General features: G+C 40.1%; 1 protein-coding gene across 1 annotated transcript in view; it reads left to right on the forward strand.

Moving 5' to 3' along the window:
- LOC115360248 (voltage-dependent calcium channel subunit alpha-2/delta-1) overlaps positions 1-18,390 on the forward strand; it is a 74,819-nt gene that overhangs the window by 584 nt on the left and 55,845 nt on the right. Inside the window, 3 exon segments of the mRNA XM_030053007.1 lie at positions 10,983-11,064; positions 11,677-11,692; positions 11,695-11,792. Coding sequence (XP_029908867.1) covers positions 10,983-11,064; positions 11,677-11,692; positions 11,695-11,792 — 196 coding nt within the window.

The raw sequence follows: 18,390 nt of genomic DNA on the forward strand, positions 1-18,390 counted from the left end.
GAGAAGAGTTACAGCAGCTTGGCTTGCATTTATATCCTTGAAGCGTAGCAAAAGGGGGGACAATAAAATAAAATAAAATAAAATAAAATAAAATAAAATAAAATAATAATAATAATAATAATAATGAATACAAATCAATCAGCTGGCCCAGTAAAACGAATGTTCCTAACAAAAGCTGTTCCCTTTTCAGCAAGGATTTGTACGGGATTTAATTTAAAGTGTGTCTTATTATAGTGTGTCTGTAGTGAGTAATTAGTTTGTATCTTCATTCCTAATGGCGTTTTTTTTTTTTAATTCCCAGTGATATTACTGTAATATTCCTACAGTGTGTCTGTATTATTCCTATAGGCACTTTTTGTTCCCTCAGTTAAAAACATTAAAATAATGTGTGGTGCTTAAATTACAAACAAGCCACAGCTCCCCTTGACTTTTCTGCCATTACAGAAAAATTATCATTAGTTATTAGGTGTTCAGAGTTATCAGGTCTTGTATATTTGGCATATATAGGAGACTCCACACAAGGTCCTGTTGGAATCCTGCAGATAAACCGCACAGGGTTTTTGTATTATCTACCTGAACACATCCCTCTAATTCAGAGCAATACTGCAGCATTACCGCACAAATACTCTCTTAACCAGTATTCTGTTGCCCAGCAACTTACCTGAATGTTATCACATTATAAAAAAGTCACATCTTTTATTTATTTAAATAATACTTGCTTTTACTCAAACTGAAAGTTTTCAGTGTCTTGTAAATTCACAACCATGGCTCTGAAGAAACAACACACACACACACACATACACAAGTTAATGAACGTTAATGGATTTCAGAGGCTATAATGTTTCGATCCTGATAGTGATGTTTGCAACTAGCTGAAGTGGCCAGTGTTATACTGTACCGAGAAAACCTGGAGACAGGGCAGGAATTTGAACTAGGTAGGCAGTCTCTTCAATTGGACGGCAATGTGTTTGATCACTGAAATCATTTTGATTTATGTTGGAAATGATCAACATGATTTTGATCTTATACATAAACAGAATCTAATTAATTTCCACTGGGAGTCCGACTTTGAACAGTGCCATTCCATTGGTCCGAAAGCCCATTATTCCGACGGCCTGTTATCCTGAAAACAAACACTCATTGCTCCGAAAATACACACTGTGGAGTGTTGGAGTTCAGTGACTGCTGCTGTTATGCCGAGTTTTACATCTTTGCTCAAAAATGCATCCACCCCTATTTACCCCCTTAACCTGAGGAAACATCTCCCTAAATTTAGGGAGTGGACATTTTTCAGACTGCCTGGGTTTCAGAATAATGGACATTTGTTTTGGGGATAACAGGCCATCGGACTGATGGGCTTTCGAACCAATGGGGTATTTTTCGGACAATTGGGGTTTTGGAATAATGGGTCTTCAGACCAATAGGCAGACCCCATTTGTACTGCAGAAACTCGCTCTGTTTATCAAAGTCACAACTGCTCTTCTAATATTTGGTTGAGTAAGTAGAATAATGCAATAGGAGTTGAAACACAAGGATCCGGTGTTGCCATGTAGTGCTGAAGCATTTGCTTTAACAGCTAAATACAATGACACCTACAGCTAGACAAGGGACATACAGCAGTATCTATAGTTCAGCAAAGACAAAGGAAATTGACTAGATACATCATGGAATTCATTAAGTACATTATACTGGATTCCACTGATCCCTCAGATTATAATACAGATTATGCTTATGATTTTAAGTAGATAATCAGTTACCTATAATTACATTTTGAAAGTAAAATAACAAACTGCAGAAAAAAATGATTATATAAAAGCAGGTATTAATATTAGAAAATGTTTGCAATCAGATGCTTTCATTCTGCCTTATGAACCTAAGTAGCTCTGTTGTTCCAATAATTACTCGGGGGGCACACTATAATTGGATGCAACGCAGAGAAAGTCCCACTCAAAATGTCTGTGTCCTTGCAGTAATCCCAGTTTGATTCACTTTGAATAGTTTTTCATCGGTGGTGTTTAGTAAAATTCAAAGCTGCTGAATTGGTTTGTTGTCTGTAACCACTGCATTAAGTGTTTTGATTATATTGTGTTAGTTTTTAAACATGCTTGTCCAAGAAATGCATTCCTTCAATGAGATGGTGTTACATGGAAACGTGTGCAGGACCCCCAGACCAGCTGTCAGGCTGTGGTGGTGGATAGATCCGGCTTACCAACTCTTTTGGTAGTAGAAGAGGATGGTAGAGTTGGTATTTGTCCAGCAGCTAACTGTTTTCTATCCTGAAGCTTCTTACCGCACTATCAGCACCATAAATGGACTTTTGAAAAGTACAGACTGAATTTGCGTCAGCTAACATCAGCTCTTCCCGAATGTAACAGTTGTTGTGGTTGCTAGAAATAAGTTTAAGCAGTAAGTATACTTTTACTGCCAAGGGAATGCTGTTTTGAAAGTCTAGAACCACCAATTAGAACCATTCATCTATGAAGCTGACTCAGTAACACATAATAGGTCTATTTTACATCTCCAAGGAGAGGCACAAATCCCCTGCTGTGGAGCTAGTCCCCCAGCGGGGGTAAAAATGCAGGGTAGTATCTGTATTATCTGCTTAAGCAATAAATCAACTGTTTCGATAATAATAACAGGAAAAAAATGTAAAACTATGAGGCTACAAATCTTAACTTGAAGAAAGGGAGAGAAATAGAGAGAGAGGTTTCCACATCTAATCATCAACCCTTTATCAGACCAAAAAGGATCTAAAGCAAAAAATCTGCTCAATCACTATATCAGAAAGAATTTTTGTAGGTTAATGAGTCTCCAATGAAGTGTGTCACAAGCCCTATTATCCCATAAAGGTTGCCAAACAGCTCAATAAAAACAGGGGAAAAAATACATACTGTATATTTGGTTATCCTTACCCAAGTCATTGCATGTTGCACATAATAATAAAGGTATACAGGAAGGGTAACAGGGTCATCAAAATACACTTACCAATGAATACTCTTACCAAATATCATAGCCAATCATCACATTTCAAGATATCTTGCGCATAAAGTTCACATTTTGGCTTAAAGGTGGCACTAAAGGAAAGGCTGTGAGACCACCAAAATTGACAGGGTTAATTCTCGAAGGTGAGTATGAATACGCTCACCAAATGTCATGGCTATCCAACAATAGATTTCAAGAAACTGTAGGTTGTCCTTGAGTAAAGTGTTGAACGGACATGCGGACGGATGGAGGGACCAGTCGACCAGCTGGCTGACACGGCCATCCTTAGAACAAAATGAGTTCATGTTAAGATCACAAGTGGAAGGGTCCAGAATGTTGAAGGACTGTTTCTCAATTCTCACAGACTCTTCTAACTCACTGGTACATTAGTCACTCGTTTTTTTCACTTGCTGAATTTTTCACTGACACTATCAATCACTTAACCTATTATCCTCATTATAAGTGAGGCACAATGAAAGCTACAATCACCACTTTATGACTATCAGACAAAAGATTATTAAACATGACTTGTAGCTTGTGGTTATGCTGTGTAATAATTGTTAAGTATCACCCCTCTTTTAATGTATAGCTTAATGTGATTACATTGTGCATAACATTACATCATATCTTTCTTACTCAAGAAAACAACCATATTTCCCCAGTTCAGGTTCCTCTCCCACTGGGTCCTCTTCTTCCTTGACCTTGACTTCCTGCCTGATGTCCTGTTCTTCTCTTCTCTGATGCCACAAGCAGAGAAAATATTGCCATCACCTCTGTTCAGCTGCCATTGCAACAGCTTCTCCAACTGGCATGCCAGTGGTCAAGCAGGACGGGTCCTGACTTTGCAGATTCTGCTATTTCGGGGTCTGCTGGGGTTGAAGTAGTTGGAGCCCTTGGCCTATTCTTCCAGTTATTGGTCATACAAGAGGGTAAGATATGTCTGGTGGTAGGAAAGAGAAGATATACAGTGGAGGAAATAATTATTTGATCCCTTGCCGATTTTGTAAGTTTGCCTATTTACAAAGAAATGAACACTATTATAATTTTACTGGTAGGTTTATTCCAACAGTGAGAGATAGAATATCAAAAAGAAAATCCAGAAAATCACATTATATAAAGATATAAACTGATTTGCATTTCACTGAGTGAAATAAGTATTTGATCCCCTAGCAACCATTAAGAATTCTGGCTCCCACAGACCTATTAGATACTCAACTAATAATAGATACTAATCTCAACTTGTTACCTGCATAAAAGACACCTGTCTCAACTTGTCACCTGTATATAAGACAGCTGTTCACAGAATCAATCAATCAGACTCCAACCTCTCCATCATGGGCAAGACCAAAGAGCTGTCTAAGGATGTCAGGGACAAGATTATAGACCTGCACAAGGCCGGAAAGTGCTACAAGACCATAAGCAAGAAGCTGGGTGAGAAGGAGACAACTGCTGGTGCAATTATTCGAAAATGGAAGAAACACAAAATGACCATCAGTTGACCTCGGTCTGGGGCTCCACGCAAGATCTCACCTTGTGGGGTATCAATAATCATGAGAAAGGTGAGAAATCAGCCTACAACTGCACGGGAGGAGCTTCTTAATGATCTCAAGGCAGCTTGGACCATGGTCACCAAGAAAATCATTGGTAACACACTATGCTGTAATGGATTAAAATCCTGCAGTGCCCGCAAGGTCCCCCTGCTCAAGAAGGCACATGTACAGGCCCGTCTGAAGTTTGCCAATGAACACCTGAATGATTCAGAGAATGCTTGGGAGAAGGTGCTGTGGTCAGATGAGACCACAATTGAGCTCTTTAGCATCAACTCAACTCGCCGTGTTTGGAGGAAGAGAAATGCTGATTATGACCCCAAGAACACCATCCCCACCATCAAGCATGGAGATGGAAACATTATGCTTTGGGGGTGTTTCTCTGCCAAGGGGACTTCACCGCATCGACAGGAGGATGGACAGGGCCATGTACCGCAAAATCCTGAGTGACAACCTCCTTCCCTCCGCCAGGACACTGAAAATGGGTTGTGGATGGGTCTTCCAGCACGACAATGACCCAAAACATACGGCCAAGGCAACAAAGGAGTGGCTCAAGAAGAAGCACATTAAGGTCATGGAGTGGCCTCGCCAGTCTCCAGACCTTAATCCCATAGAAAATCTGTGGAGGGAGCTGAAGCTTCAAGTTGCCACATGACAGCCTCGAAACCTTAAGGATTTGGAGATGATCTGCAAAGAGGAGAGGACCAAAATTCTTCCTGATGTGTGTGTATACCTGGTGATCAACTACAAAAAATGTCTGACCTCTTCACTTGCCAACAAGGGTTTTGCCACCAAGTACTACATCATGTTTTGCTAGGGGATCAAATACTTATTTCACTCAATGAAATGCAAATCAGTTTATGTCTTTTATATTAAGTGATTTTTTGGATTTTCTTTTTGGTATTCTATCTCTCACTGTTAGAATAAACCTACTGTTAAAATTATAGAGTGTTCATTTCTTTGTCAGTAGGCAAACTTACAAAATCGGCAAGGGATCAAATAATTATTTCCTCCACTGTATAGAGGAGATTTATTTTCATATGGAGGTTGAACAGTGGAACAGTGGCGTGAGCTTTGCATAGCTTGAGCTAGACAACATGTCTGGTCTTTTGACAATGGCAATCGCTTATACATTAACATTAATATTACTGAATCTATATTGAGGAACCACTCAAACTGAATGAAATCAGTTATCCACAATCCCATGCTTTATCAAAAGTGAGATCTCACGTCATTAGAAAAATCTTTTCAGTTTGTAATCATGGGCTTATGCTGGTTGCAGTCAGAAAAGGTTCAGAAAATTGAGCAGTTGGACCATAAATATCCTTGCACCATAGCTTTCCAGTATACCAACCTGAACTGCAAAGGGTGATTGTTACTTTAAGGCTGATAAAGTTGAGTTGGTCAGAGCTTGGACCAAATACTTTCCACTGCATATCAAGGCACATATCTGCTTTAGTAACTGGGCCAGACTGAGGAAGGACTGAGCTGGCCACTTGGGTGTTACTGTGTAGTCTACAGAGTGTGTGCAGCACACAGCGGGTTGTTTTGGTGCATTACTGTTGGTGCTTTGATGCCACATTGCACTAAGCTGTCAGGATCCAGATTGCTTCTGTCTTTGCCTCTGTAATGATGTGTAATTAGACTGTAGTTCAACATCACCGTCCACTGAGAGACACTCTGTAGGTCAACTCATTACTCTCTCTGGCTCTAAAGTGATGGTATCACAACATCTCTCTCTCTCTCTCTGTCTCTCTTTCTATAGCTCTCTCACCCTTTCTGTCTTTCTCTCTGTTGCTGTCTCTCTCTCTCTCTCTCTCTCTCTCTCTCTCTCTCTCTCTCTCTCTCTCACTCTCTCTTACTCTCTTTTGCTTTTCCTGTCTTTGAAAAACAATGTAGGGCAGTGTCTGACCCAGTTGCCATTTGTATCTGTATGTGTTTCTGTTTACATGTGTGTGCGTGTTTTTTCTGTGTGTGTGTGTGTGTGTGTGTGTGTGTGTGTGTGTGTGTTTAATTATCCAGCGCTCTACCAGAGGCTACAGTAATCACAGCTCAACAACCAGAGCAGAAAAATTTTGCTGTCTCAGCTCAACAACAAATGACTTTATCACTGTTTGAACATTTCTCTCTGTTATTCTAGCCATTATTACCTAACCTAACATTATTACCTATAGCCTGGTAGCAATAACATAATGAGCATCACTGCACTCTGTGTGGTAATTTCTATGTGTGTGGAGTGTGCAAAAGACTACATATTTAGGTCTCTTTCGCATGAAGTGATCTGGCTTCAGGTGGATTAACCGTGACAGGCTGAGGCCAGGCATCACTTAATGTCATGGCATTTATGAAGCCCAGCCATTAAACTAGGTTGGAACCTCAAGATGTGGTTTAGAATGCATGATTTAATGATGTGCAAGTTACCTGTAAAGAAAAGATTTATCTTCATGCGTATGAATAATCGTAAGAACCCAGACATCTGATGGTTTAACGCTTATTTAAGCAGGCAGTTTGACTAAGAACACATTTTCCCACACGACTGTATCTACAGAAACAACGTTGGGGCGTAGCTGCATCATTTTCTATTTAAGGTCCTTTGCTGTATGCAGTGAGTTGAGAAGTGTGTTCTATAGCCAACACTTACATTTCTGCAAATTTATTTTGGTTAGAGCAGTGATTATCACCTACTTTGGCTTGTGAAACTTAAGATGGATGCCTCTTTTACCTCCTCCAGTAAGAGTCTGCATATTCAGAGAAGTTAACGGTTAAACTGAGGAATGATTTTCCTTTCCTTTTTTCCTTCCTTTTTTATTATCAGAGGAGATCTAGAGGCTGGAAACTATTCACTATTTCACAAGTAAAAAGCAAAAATCTGAGAGAATTTGAAAAACAGACATTATAATAAATTTGTACAGTGTAAATGTTTTTTTTATATTCTATCTCATAAATCATCCTGCAATTCCCCTAAGTTATCTTGTAGCCCTCTGGGGTTGCCAAACCACTGGGTTAGATGACTATGAAAGACTTATAGATATGCTTCATTTTTTTTTATGTGGGATGCCAGCTTCAAAGCCTGGGGAAAATGATAACCTACTTTGTGTGATATCTGAGGATTTTTTGGAATATGTTTGTCATGCCCAAACTTCAACATGATGTATGAATGTGTTTTGCAAGCCCATGTGGGCTGGGCACCAACTGTGGAGTGCATGGCATGCAATACAGTTATCAGACAGTCACAGAAGGTTTGCACACATTCACGACTAATATCTTTCCAGTTCTACCAAAATGTTCTATGTGATTCAAACTGGCAAAGTGGAGACTTTCTGGTCACAAGCCCATGTGTCCAACAGGCTACCACTACTGCTATTAAGCTTATGACAAACAATGTGGGCTGCTACTGAACCAAGCATCTGCACCCTTGTTCTACAGAAAGAGATGCAACCAGGATGAATATGTTTTTTTTTTTCTTCCTCTTATTCTCTCTCTCTCTCTCTCTCTCTCTCCCTCTCTGTCTTTCACACACACACACACACACACGCGCGCGCACACACACACACACACACACACCACACACACACACACCACACACACACACACACACACACACACCACACACACACACACACAACCGTTAATATGATCAGCAGAGAGCAGAGATGGGAGGTTGAGTAACATCTGCTCTAGGGACTATAGAGCATCTCTGATCATATCATAGCCTCTGCTCATTACTGTGTTACACTGACAAACACACACACACACACACACACACACACACACACACACACACACACACATACATGCACACACAATCAAATGCATCCTAGGAATTCAGTATCAAGTAAGAATTGGGATGAGCTATTCTGCAGATCAGACACTGTTATTTAGCCTTTGACAAAATATTCTGGAGAGATTTATTTAGGAAAAAGAAGTAGTGCAAAGTCTGTCATGCACATGCAAGCACAAGCACAAATACACATGCACACACACACACACACACACACACACACACACATGCACACGTACACACACACACACACACACACACACATTATTGGTTTTTTAGTGCCTGAGACTTTTTGTTACAGAGATTTACAGTGCATTAGATTGCATAGAAGCTAAACTCTGAAGAGACAGACCTCTGCTTCTCTGAATATGAAGTTCCTGAGAGTGTGCGCGTGCACACTCACCCACCCACTCACCACACACCACACACACACACACACACACACACACACACACACACACACACACACACACACGACTGGTGAATGCTTCAGGGTTTTAGAGCTTAGGCATTCAAGGTCTGCTGAAATACCTTGCATTTAGTCTGCTGTTTGTCTCTCTTGGGACATGAGAGGATAGGACAGAAGAGAGGAGAGGAGAAGAGATGAGATATAAGACGGGACTGGAGAGGCGAGGAAGAGAAAAAAGGAAAATGGATAGCAAAAAGCGGAGTAGAGACCAAAAGGAGATGAGGTGTGGCGTCATTCCAGTTGTGTCCCCCAACAATATTATCTTGGCAGTATTTCTTGGACAAGGTACAAGGCAGGAAAAAGCAGGCACTATAAACTGATTGTTTGGACATTTATTATGTTGCTGTTTCTCAACTCAGCTTTTTTATGGAGACATCATATGCAGTGGTAGTCAACATAAAATTTCACCATAATGCATCTATCCACCACTACTCTTGTAGCAGCCATTTCAGTGTTTTATTTCCCAGTGTTATAAAACAGGATATACATACTGTAAAGCAAAACTCATGCTGCTTAAATGGTTGCCACCCTTGTCATCTACCCCTGATCTACCTGCACCCCTGTCAGCTAAAAAGACGAAATTACTGTTATTTTCTGAAACAACACCTTTTTATGGCTCTAAATCACAGCGGCAGTACAGTAAAAGAGATGGACTTCTGTGTTAGTTTTCTTTCAGACTGCCATAAGACTCTGCCAAAACTCAGTCAGCACTGTTGTCCACAACCCCTTAGCCATCTGGCCAGGGGAATTAAGGGATAGCTTCCGAATTATGTCTGACCCTGCTCTAATACTTCCACCTACCCTCACTTTCCCTAAACAATTTCACACTGTGCAATCCGTGCTGCTATTTCTTCTCTTGCAAATTGCCTCATTCTTTCTCTACAACTATGTATTTACTCTGAATTCACCCCATCCGCTATAGATTTTTTTTCTCCCCTGATGCTTGTTTCCCATTTCTGTTCTGGCTTCTTGATCTTCTGTACCTCACTCTTTGCTTGCATCTTCCCACCTCCCTCAGTCGCATTGAAAGTCAGAGTAGATGCCTCGCACACATAACTTGAATTATACTCATTACGTTTGGAGCCTACGTGCATAGCTGCCGTAAATGACACATTTTTTGGAATAGTTTGTAGTTGTGTGTGTCTCTGTGTGTGTGTGTGTGTGCCAGTTTATGTTTGTTCCACTGTGTGTGTGTGTGTATGTGAGTGGAATATATCTCTTAGCCACTAGGGAGTCTCATGGCTGGGTCTGTCTGAGTGTGAATGCATGGCAATGAGAGCATCTGTATCCCACTCGAAACCCCTACCAATCTCATACAATATTAATGTCACTGTGCATGTGTGTGTGTGTGTGTGTGTGTGTGTGTGTGTGTGTGTGTTTGCATGTGTGAATGCATGTATGCGCATTTAGGTGAATTTATGCATCCGCATGCACAAGAGTATTTTGCTTCTGCACGCCTCTCATACCTGGTGCGCCTCTAGATGGGTCCAATTATTCTAACAAGCCACCGTGTCACTTACTGCCGTTAGCCTTATATCATTCTCATTCTCCTCTCACCCGCCTTCATCTGTGGACAATGTCTTCAGGTGGCACAGAGTAATACAGACTATGCTGTTTTATCATGCAAGCTGGTAGCTCTTTGCACTCTGACAAGACGATTGGAGAAAGAAGATGAGATGAAGGTGTCATCCAGTCAAGTGTCAGGAATGGTATCACGTGTCTGGACGTGATGGCTGACCTGCTGGCTGGGGAGCTTTTTGATATGGAGAGGAGCACGTCTGTCCTGGCCACCTCCCACCTCTCTCCACACCGGGCCTGTCCACTCACATCACTGTCACTGCCAGCCACACCTGGTGACACTTACCACATTGGATGACTTCATGTTTGAACTCTCAAAAAGTAATCTTATTGGCTGACACTGTGATCGAACCCAGTGACACGTGTGTGATTGGATGACATTGTGTTTGTTCCCGGTAATTCAGGCTTGATTGGTTGAGGCTGTGCTTGACCTGTCAGAGTGATCTTATTTGACTTTGTTTGTTTTGCCGCCGCATGACAGGATGGCATGATTGAACTTGTTAGACGCTATATGTCAGATAACATGATTGACAGTTCGATTGAGCTGTGCGGCGCCTTGTGTTCCCTTCTGCAGTGATAAGATCAGAATATTATGATTGGTTGTTTGCATTCTTTTGTCCAATAGGATCAAAGAGTGGGTGGATCAGATGCAGAGGGAGCTGGTCAACCTGGCGGACACGGCCAGCGCTGGGAAGAGTCTCACGCAGGTAGAAACACTCAAATATCACATACATATACATAAACAATAAATTAGAGAAGATATTCACACTTTACACTTTACAATAAGAGGACAACAATTAACGTTAGTTAATGCCATAATAAACATTAAGTAACGGGCAATAAACATTAAGTAACAGTTAACTAATGTGTCTAAGAATCATATACTAATGCTGTTCATGCTAAGGTATTAATTTATATGTTATTTAAGGGTTATTGTAGATATTATTAACATTAGTAAATACCATAATAATCATTAACTAACAGTTAATTAACCATTACGGTATTAACTAATGTTAACTAACGTTAATTGTTGTACTCTTATTATAAAGTGTTACCGATATTCTAAATTCAGGTGTGTTACACCTAAAATATACTAGTAACAGTGTATCAGGGAGGTTGGACATTTCCTCTTGTTTGTTCTGTCTTAGTTCGCCTTTGTATGTATACATGATTATAAATGATATCATTCTTCTTTAAACAAACTTCCGTCTGACCTTCAATGGGCTGTAATGTGAAATAAACTTTTTTATCTGCAACCAATCATTTATTTAATCACTAATTTTCTCTGTGGCCATAAAAAATATCTCATCTCTTTGTAGATTTTTCTGGAAAACCAAACCTGTACAGCGTGGAGCCAAATGATGCAGAGGAGCTGGTTGCCAGAGCAGCGAGGAACATCGAACAGCTGCTGCGGAAGAGGTCTGCCGCCCTGAAGGTAAGACTTACCCCACTTGGAGGAAAAGACCATCAGTTACATTTTTATAGTCCTGGTTTTAAATCTGCAATGGGTAAGATTTTTATGTGATGTAAATGTCAAAATACATCTGTCTTACCACATTAGGGCTGGAACAGAAAATAAAATCCCATCCAGACCTTGTTTAGATACCATAGCTTTGTCTAATTTGCTGAAATTAATCTTTGCGAGGTTAGGTGTTTGGTCACTGGCAGGAAAACGTCTCCACCTGCAGTACAAAAAAGAACAAATCAAAAGTTAACACACAAGTCACTCCTGAACAGCAGCAAGGAATTGCTCTGTGGGGATTTGTGAGTATAAATACCATATTCTCCAAAACATAACAAATGTGTTTTAAACGAGTATTTGCTCCTTTAGAAATGTTCAGTGTTACTCTGATGTTTCTAATAGTCTTCCTAAAGTCATGGAGAACATCTTTTCACCAGGAAATAGCTTCTCACCACTGAATTTAGATGAGGAGAGGGCAGATTTTGTTTGTTTTTCTCAGTCAGTCTTCTTGTGTTATTACTGATTGTCACACACACAGCTACAAGAGAGGGAGTGTGTGTGAGCATGTGTGTGTGTGTGTGTGTGTGTGTGTGTGTGTGTGAGAGAGAGAGAGAGAGAGAGAGAGAGAGAGAGAGAGAAAGAGAGATACACTTTTAATTTGTGATGGGAATAATCTAATAACTTCTTTTACACGTAGTTCCACGTATGTATTTTTGATACTGTATCATGCATAAAAAATCTGTGGTATTGCTACACTTTAAAATTACATTACAAATCAATATTCAGCAATACTGAACATCAATCAAGCCAGGCAAACAGCATTCATGTTCTCATACATTCACATTTTTGTGGCCATTTATTGGCTTACATATACTAAAGAATGTTTAGGATTTTTAGAAGATTATCCTAGTGATGTAGTACCTATTTTATTTATTTGTTTGTTTGTTTGTTTGTTGACATATTTAAACCACAAAGAGCACTGTAAACCCCACAAAATATTATAGTGCTTTAGTCAAACTCTGGCAAAAACAGGAAAATAAACTGGATGCACTTAGTTTCAAAAGATTCAGTGACCACGCGGAAATCGGTTGTAACAGGACCTCCAGGCCTCCTTCATGGCATTTGTGCTTCCTGCAAGGGAAAACAAACATTAGGTAGTTGCTGAAGTCAAAACATTTGGTAGCTAACTTAATAGCAAAGTACACAATGTCATGCCATAATGATAATATGTTGAATGCCACCTAGCTTAAGTCAAGAAATACCCTTCTCTGAAACCCCAAACCACATAACTTTAAATTAGTGAATGTTGTAATGCAGGCTCAGCAGATGCAACATACTACACTGTAGATGTTTGTGGTGCCACCAAAACTTGTGTGCACCCCTCCAAAAATGTATCGACAAGAGCAAAAGAACTGTAATTAATCTTTGGCCACTTTGTGCTTCTTGTTTATTTCCACTGATTGTGAAAAGAACATGGAGCCACTCAAAAAAAGACAAGCTGAAAGGTTTGCAAATATGTTCCCCTGTACAACACCTCATCCCCACATTATAAATTCTGCCAGATGTCACTGTGAAATGTTGTTTGGTGGAAAATATTCTGAACACTAGTTTAGACACTACCCAATCTGTCCAACAGTGGACTTTTCCGAGAATGTTAAAAATATTTTTTTTCGTGCTTTTTTGTGTACATCTTTTTAACATTGTAATATAAACTAATGTTGTGGCAGTCAACACACAGACCCACCAATGCAGAGTTGCAGAGTTCATGCTTGCTCTGTCGGTGCAAGCACTTGTGTAGTGTTGCTGGAGCTGCACACAGAACTATAAATCAGCCTTTAATCTCTCTGATATATCATAATATGGCAGATTGTCTTGCCGGTGGCAATGGCTCAGAGGCAGTTTGCTACAGGTTTCAGTACAATATGATGTCACATGCCCCAGATTGTATTATTACTATATACTTATCATTGTAAAAGGACAATGTGGGCTAGAGCAAGCTCAAAATATGCTGCAAAAGATTTCTGCCAATCAAAAATGTATCCAGCATGAAAAAACAAACAAACAAACAAACAAAAAAACAAACAAACTAAAGTAACAAATTCTATTTAACTAATACAGCACTGAACTCTAGTTTTTACAGTGGCACAACAGCAACTTTTACAAGTATAGACTGTTTTTTTGCAAGAGGCCTATCTGTGATATGCAGTGTTTTTGAATGTTGCGTTTTGTGACGTGCCAAGTTTTGGTCATTTTACAACAGAAGGACAGCATCTCAGTGGAAAGGAGATACGTATGAAACAGAACTGCTTGTGCAAAAATATAGATAAAAGAGACAATTTATATGAGAGTGCAAGAATGGTAGAGGAAGTGTGTACACAAAAGAAAAAGGACTCAGATCTCTGTTCTGCAGTATTCAATGCGATAATGAGAGCTTTGACCCTGGGGAGGTCCCCCCCCCACTCCCCTCCCCATTTGAGAAGAACTGGGTCAGAGACACTCGGCTATATCAGCAGTTTGAACTGTTTTTATACATACAGAGGGAGTTCACTGCACCCCTTACACTGCCTTTATAAGGCATTGCCATTGTTTTCTTATTAGTAATGGAGAGGTAGTGTTTATGGACACTCATAAACACATCTCCTTCCAAGTGTCTGCCTTGTGTATATAAAGTAAACACCATGGTGTTCTTATCATTTTTCCATGTACTGTGCTGATGCCATGAGATGCCTAAGCAGCAAAGGAGAATATTGACCCCAAAGCTATATTAGGGCTTATATTTTTCCCAACAAGTACATATGCTCTTAAAAAAAAAAAAAAAAGAAAGAAATGAAGTGAAAAATGGTCAGGTAACTAAGTTTATTAACAAACAACTCATTACATTATACTGATTTTCCGTGTGTGTATGTGTGTGTGTGTGTGCTCCTCCTTATATGTAATTATGATGTGAAGTGGAGGATGATGGAGGTAGAAGACCCTAGTGTCTAGACACTAGGCATGGGCCTTAGAATATATATTTCAAAATGTCAAAACAACTCTTTTTAAATAAAATATTGCAAGAACTTTTAAAGGTTTTTTTTTTTTTTTTTTTTTTTCCAGCAAAGCACTGAACAACTTTTGGAACATTGGAACAGTTTTTTTTAAAATACTGACACTATTTTAACAGATGTATTGGTTCTGCAATACAGTTTTTTTTGTTTTTGTTTTTTTTCTTTTTTACTTACTCTGTGTGTGTGTGTGTGTGTGTGTGTGTGTGTGTGGTGTGTGTGTTGTGTGTGGTGTGTGTGTTTGTGTGTGTGTGGGTTGGGTGTGTGGTGGTGTGTGTTTGTGTGTGGTTGTGTGTGTGTGTGTGTGTGTGTGTGTGTGTGTATGCATGCGTGTGAAGGGGCACATATCTGTGCAATAGCACTTATTACCAAAACTGGTCCATGCCTACTAGACGAAAAAGGATTTTGGTGCTCCAGCTGATTCTGTCCGTCTGGCATGCTTAGAGGTCATCCAGCGAGGAGTGGGGTCCTGTGCCAGCATGGTCCCTCACAGGCCATCGTAGGGCTTGTCCTTGGCATTGTGACTGACCAGGATTTTCAGTCCCTGCCACTCATCCTGGATTGCAGCCATGAAGTGATTTTTCAAATATACAAACATAACATTGTCTCATGGCAATGCAGTGTCAGATAAATTCATACCTCTGTAGAGACTCCTGAAATGCCTCACCAGATCTGCCACACTGTCATCACACAAGGTGATAAGGCCGGTCATTGTCTTCTGGCCATGTGTCAGGTCTTAGCACTCTGAAAGACTCCAGTGGGGTCTTCCTTCAGCAAACCACCAAATCTGACTTAGAGATCATCCACACCAATGTTGATGATTGTTCTATTGTGCAACAAATACATACAAACATACACACATAGATCACTGATCACTTACATCCTAACAAACTCTCATCTTGACACACCTGGAATGTCCTCTAATCACCCTGCTGCCATGCTGTCACCTTTTCCAGCATGCCACCTGCCTTTGCCCTAAACTTTAGTGCATCCAGTCTGGTCACTGTTTTCCTCAAGTCTGATGTGGCTTAGGGGAGAATCAGGTCATTCCTTTGCAGGAAGAGGCTATGTGAGGATAGCTCCTCAAACAAGTCTGAGAGAAAATGTCAGAATACACACAAGAGTGCTTTTTCCATTTCCCTCTTTTTATAAGTAGTGAGTAAATAAACACAGAATAAAAATGTTAAAATTGTATTCCTCAACCACATGTCAATTATTTGATTCTGAAAGTACATTTGAGTGTTGATCCTAATTTTTGTTTAAAATAAGTGGAATTAAATTTACTGAGCAAAACTGACCTTGAACCCTTGAACTTCTGCTCCTGTGGACACTATGGCCAGGTGCTCCATGTGCAGAACAGCAGCGTATTGGCCTTCACCAGTCACAATGTCCATGCTACAGGAACACTTCGAGGGCTCTGTAGACATGGCGATCCAGCGAATTCTCTTGACATGAGAGGGTTTGCAAATATCCACACCAAGCTCTTGCCTGAGATCATAGAGATTTTGTTTGGATTTTCTGCTGAAGTGATATGGCTTACAAATCAGATGCAAAGGATTGTACACAATAGACACAATAGACTATAATGAGAAACAACTTAACAATGGCACAGGAGTACTCAAGTGTCTGTTGTCTGACCAGGAGGCTGACTGGCTCCCCATATTCCAACAAGAGCATGTAGAAAACCTTGCATATGCTATATGGTATATCAGTGTTTCTGTCTATTAGAATGGCTAGATATTTTATGGCTTTCAGGCTCTCATTATGTCAGCCATTTCACTGATCATCTCTGCACATCTTACATTATTGTTGTATGTGAGATTGTCAACTCTATTAACTCTTTTTTTGTGGAGTCTGATAAGCAGCCCAAATTTGAAGACAGGTTCTTGATTCGCAATGAAGTATGCACTGTTTATCTTTATTTTCAGCCGCCTCCTCCTCTTCTCCTCAGACAGCAACACTTGATTCCTCAAGGCTGATGACACTGTCCTCACTGAAAACACTGTCAGGCAGACTAGTTCTATTTTGCCTGCGATTTGCATGATTCAGTATATTATCTGATTTAGACAAAATGTGTTTTAAGTCATGTTTAGTGAAGCTACAGAGAACATTTCTCCATTTCTGTGCGCTCAAGGTTGGCAAGTATGCTGATGACTGTATGCTTTATTCAGTCAATCTTTATTTAAATCAATCAATCTTTATTTAAAGTGTAAAATCACCATGTGACATGGTCTCAAAACACAATTTATTGCAACATGATATGTCAAAAAAACATACATAGATGAGTCTGGGTCAGTGCTCTCATCAGCTACCAATTGAAAGGAAACTAACCTCTTGCTGTCCTCCATTAGTACCTTGCACTCAGGTATAATGGCATTACCAACTCTGCGGTGGATCTCTTCAATGTTGCTACACTGTAAGACACCATCACTTAAAGGTGGTGACCATGGTCATGGTGATCATGGTGAACAACTATGGTCAGAGAGCATTCTTTTGTACACACACTTAAACACTAACATTATCTGATGTAAGGAAACACTTGTAACCACTGATCACTGATTCTTCACTATTTCCTCTCTGTTTGTTTGTTTTTGTTTTTATTTTGCATTATGATGTGACTTTGTTTTTTATGTGCTGCAGAACAGGGACCTGCTGCAAAACAGTTTTAACTTAGTCAGACCAGTAAATTGCGACACCTGTAAAGTTAATTTTAATATTTCCTGTAAAATGTAGTCAAAATGAAAATTAAATGAAATATATTATAAGTCCTAAGACAAACAGATCCTCCGCACACTGACGCAGACTTCACTTAAACACTTTATTTACACGCCTCAGCGTCTTCGAAGACGCTGAGGCGTGTAAATGCGTTGTTCTCTCTAAATAAAGTGTTTAAGTAAAGTCTGCGTCAGTGTGCGGAGGATCTGTTTGTCTTAGTTTGTTGCAAGTTCCTGCTGCCTTCCAGCACCTGTCGACCTGTGGCTGTGCGAGGAGTTTGCACTGATCACAATATTATAAGTCCTGTTTTTTTTAGATTCTGAAAATCATGATTAGTCAGATCATGTGTGACATTAATGAGTGCAGCATTTCAGCCTCAAGTTTAATCAAGTTCATCTCAAAGCATTGTGGAACACTTAGATGATCAACCGTTGCTCTCCCAAAACATAGTCAGTGGGATTTACCATTTACCGTTACCATTTTCTCCATTGCATGCCAATATGATCACCGCCTTCAAGCCACGTTCTGTGTCCCCAGTTGAGCACAGACCCGCAGAAACAGCCAGACATGTCAAACAGATAGAATTAAACATGCAGGGTGTCCACCCTCACACAGCTGTACAGATCTTTTCTGCACTTACTCTACTGAATAAGGCTGACACTGTGCTTGTGTAGAATGTGCCTTTATAGCCACTGGAGGGTCTGTGCCCACTGATACATAAGCTTGTGAAACGCCTTCACAAAGCCAGCTGGAGAGCCTCTGTTTTGACAGGGGTTTTTGCAAGCCACTTTGTCCCCACAGCACACAAATAC

The sequence above is a fragment of the Myripristis murdjan genome, chromosome 6, assembly GCF_902150065.1.
Source record: "Myripristis murdjan chromosome 6, fMyrMur1.1, whole genome shotgun sequence".
In the NCBI taxonomy this organism is placed as follows: Eukaryota; Metazoa; Chordata; class Actinopteri; order Holocentriformes; family Holocentridae; genus Myripristis; species Myripristis murdjan.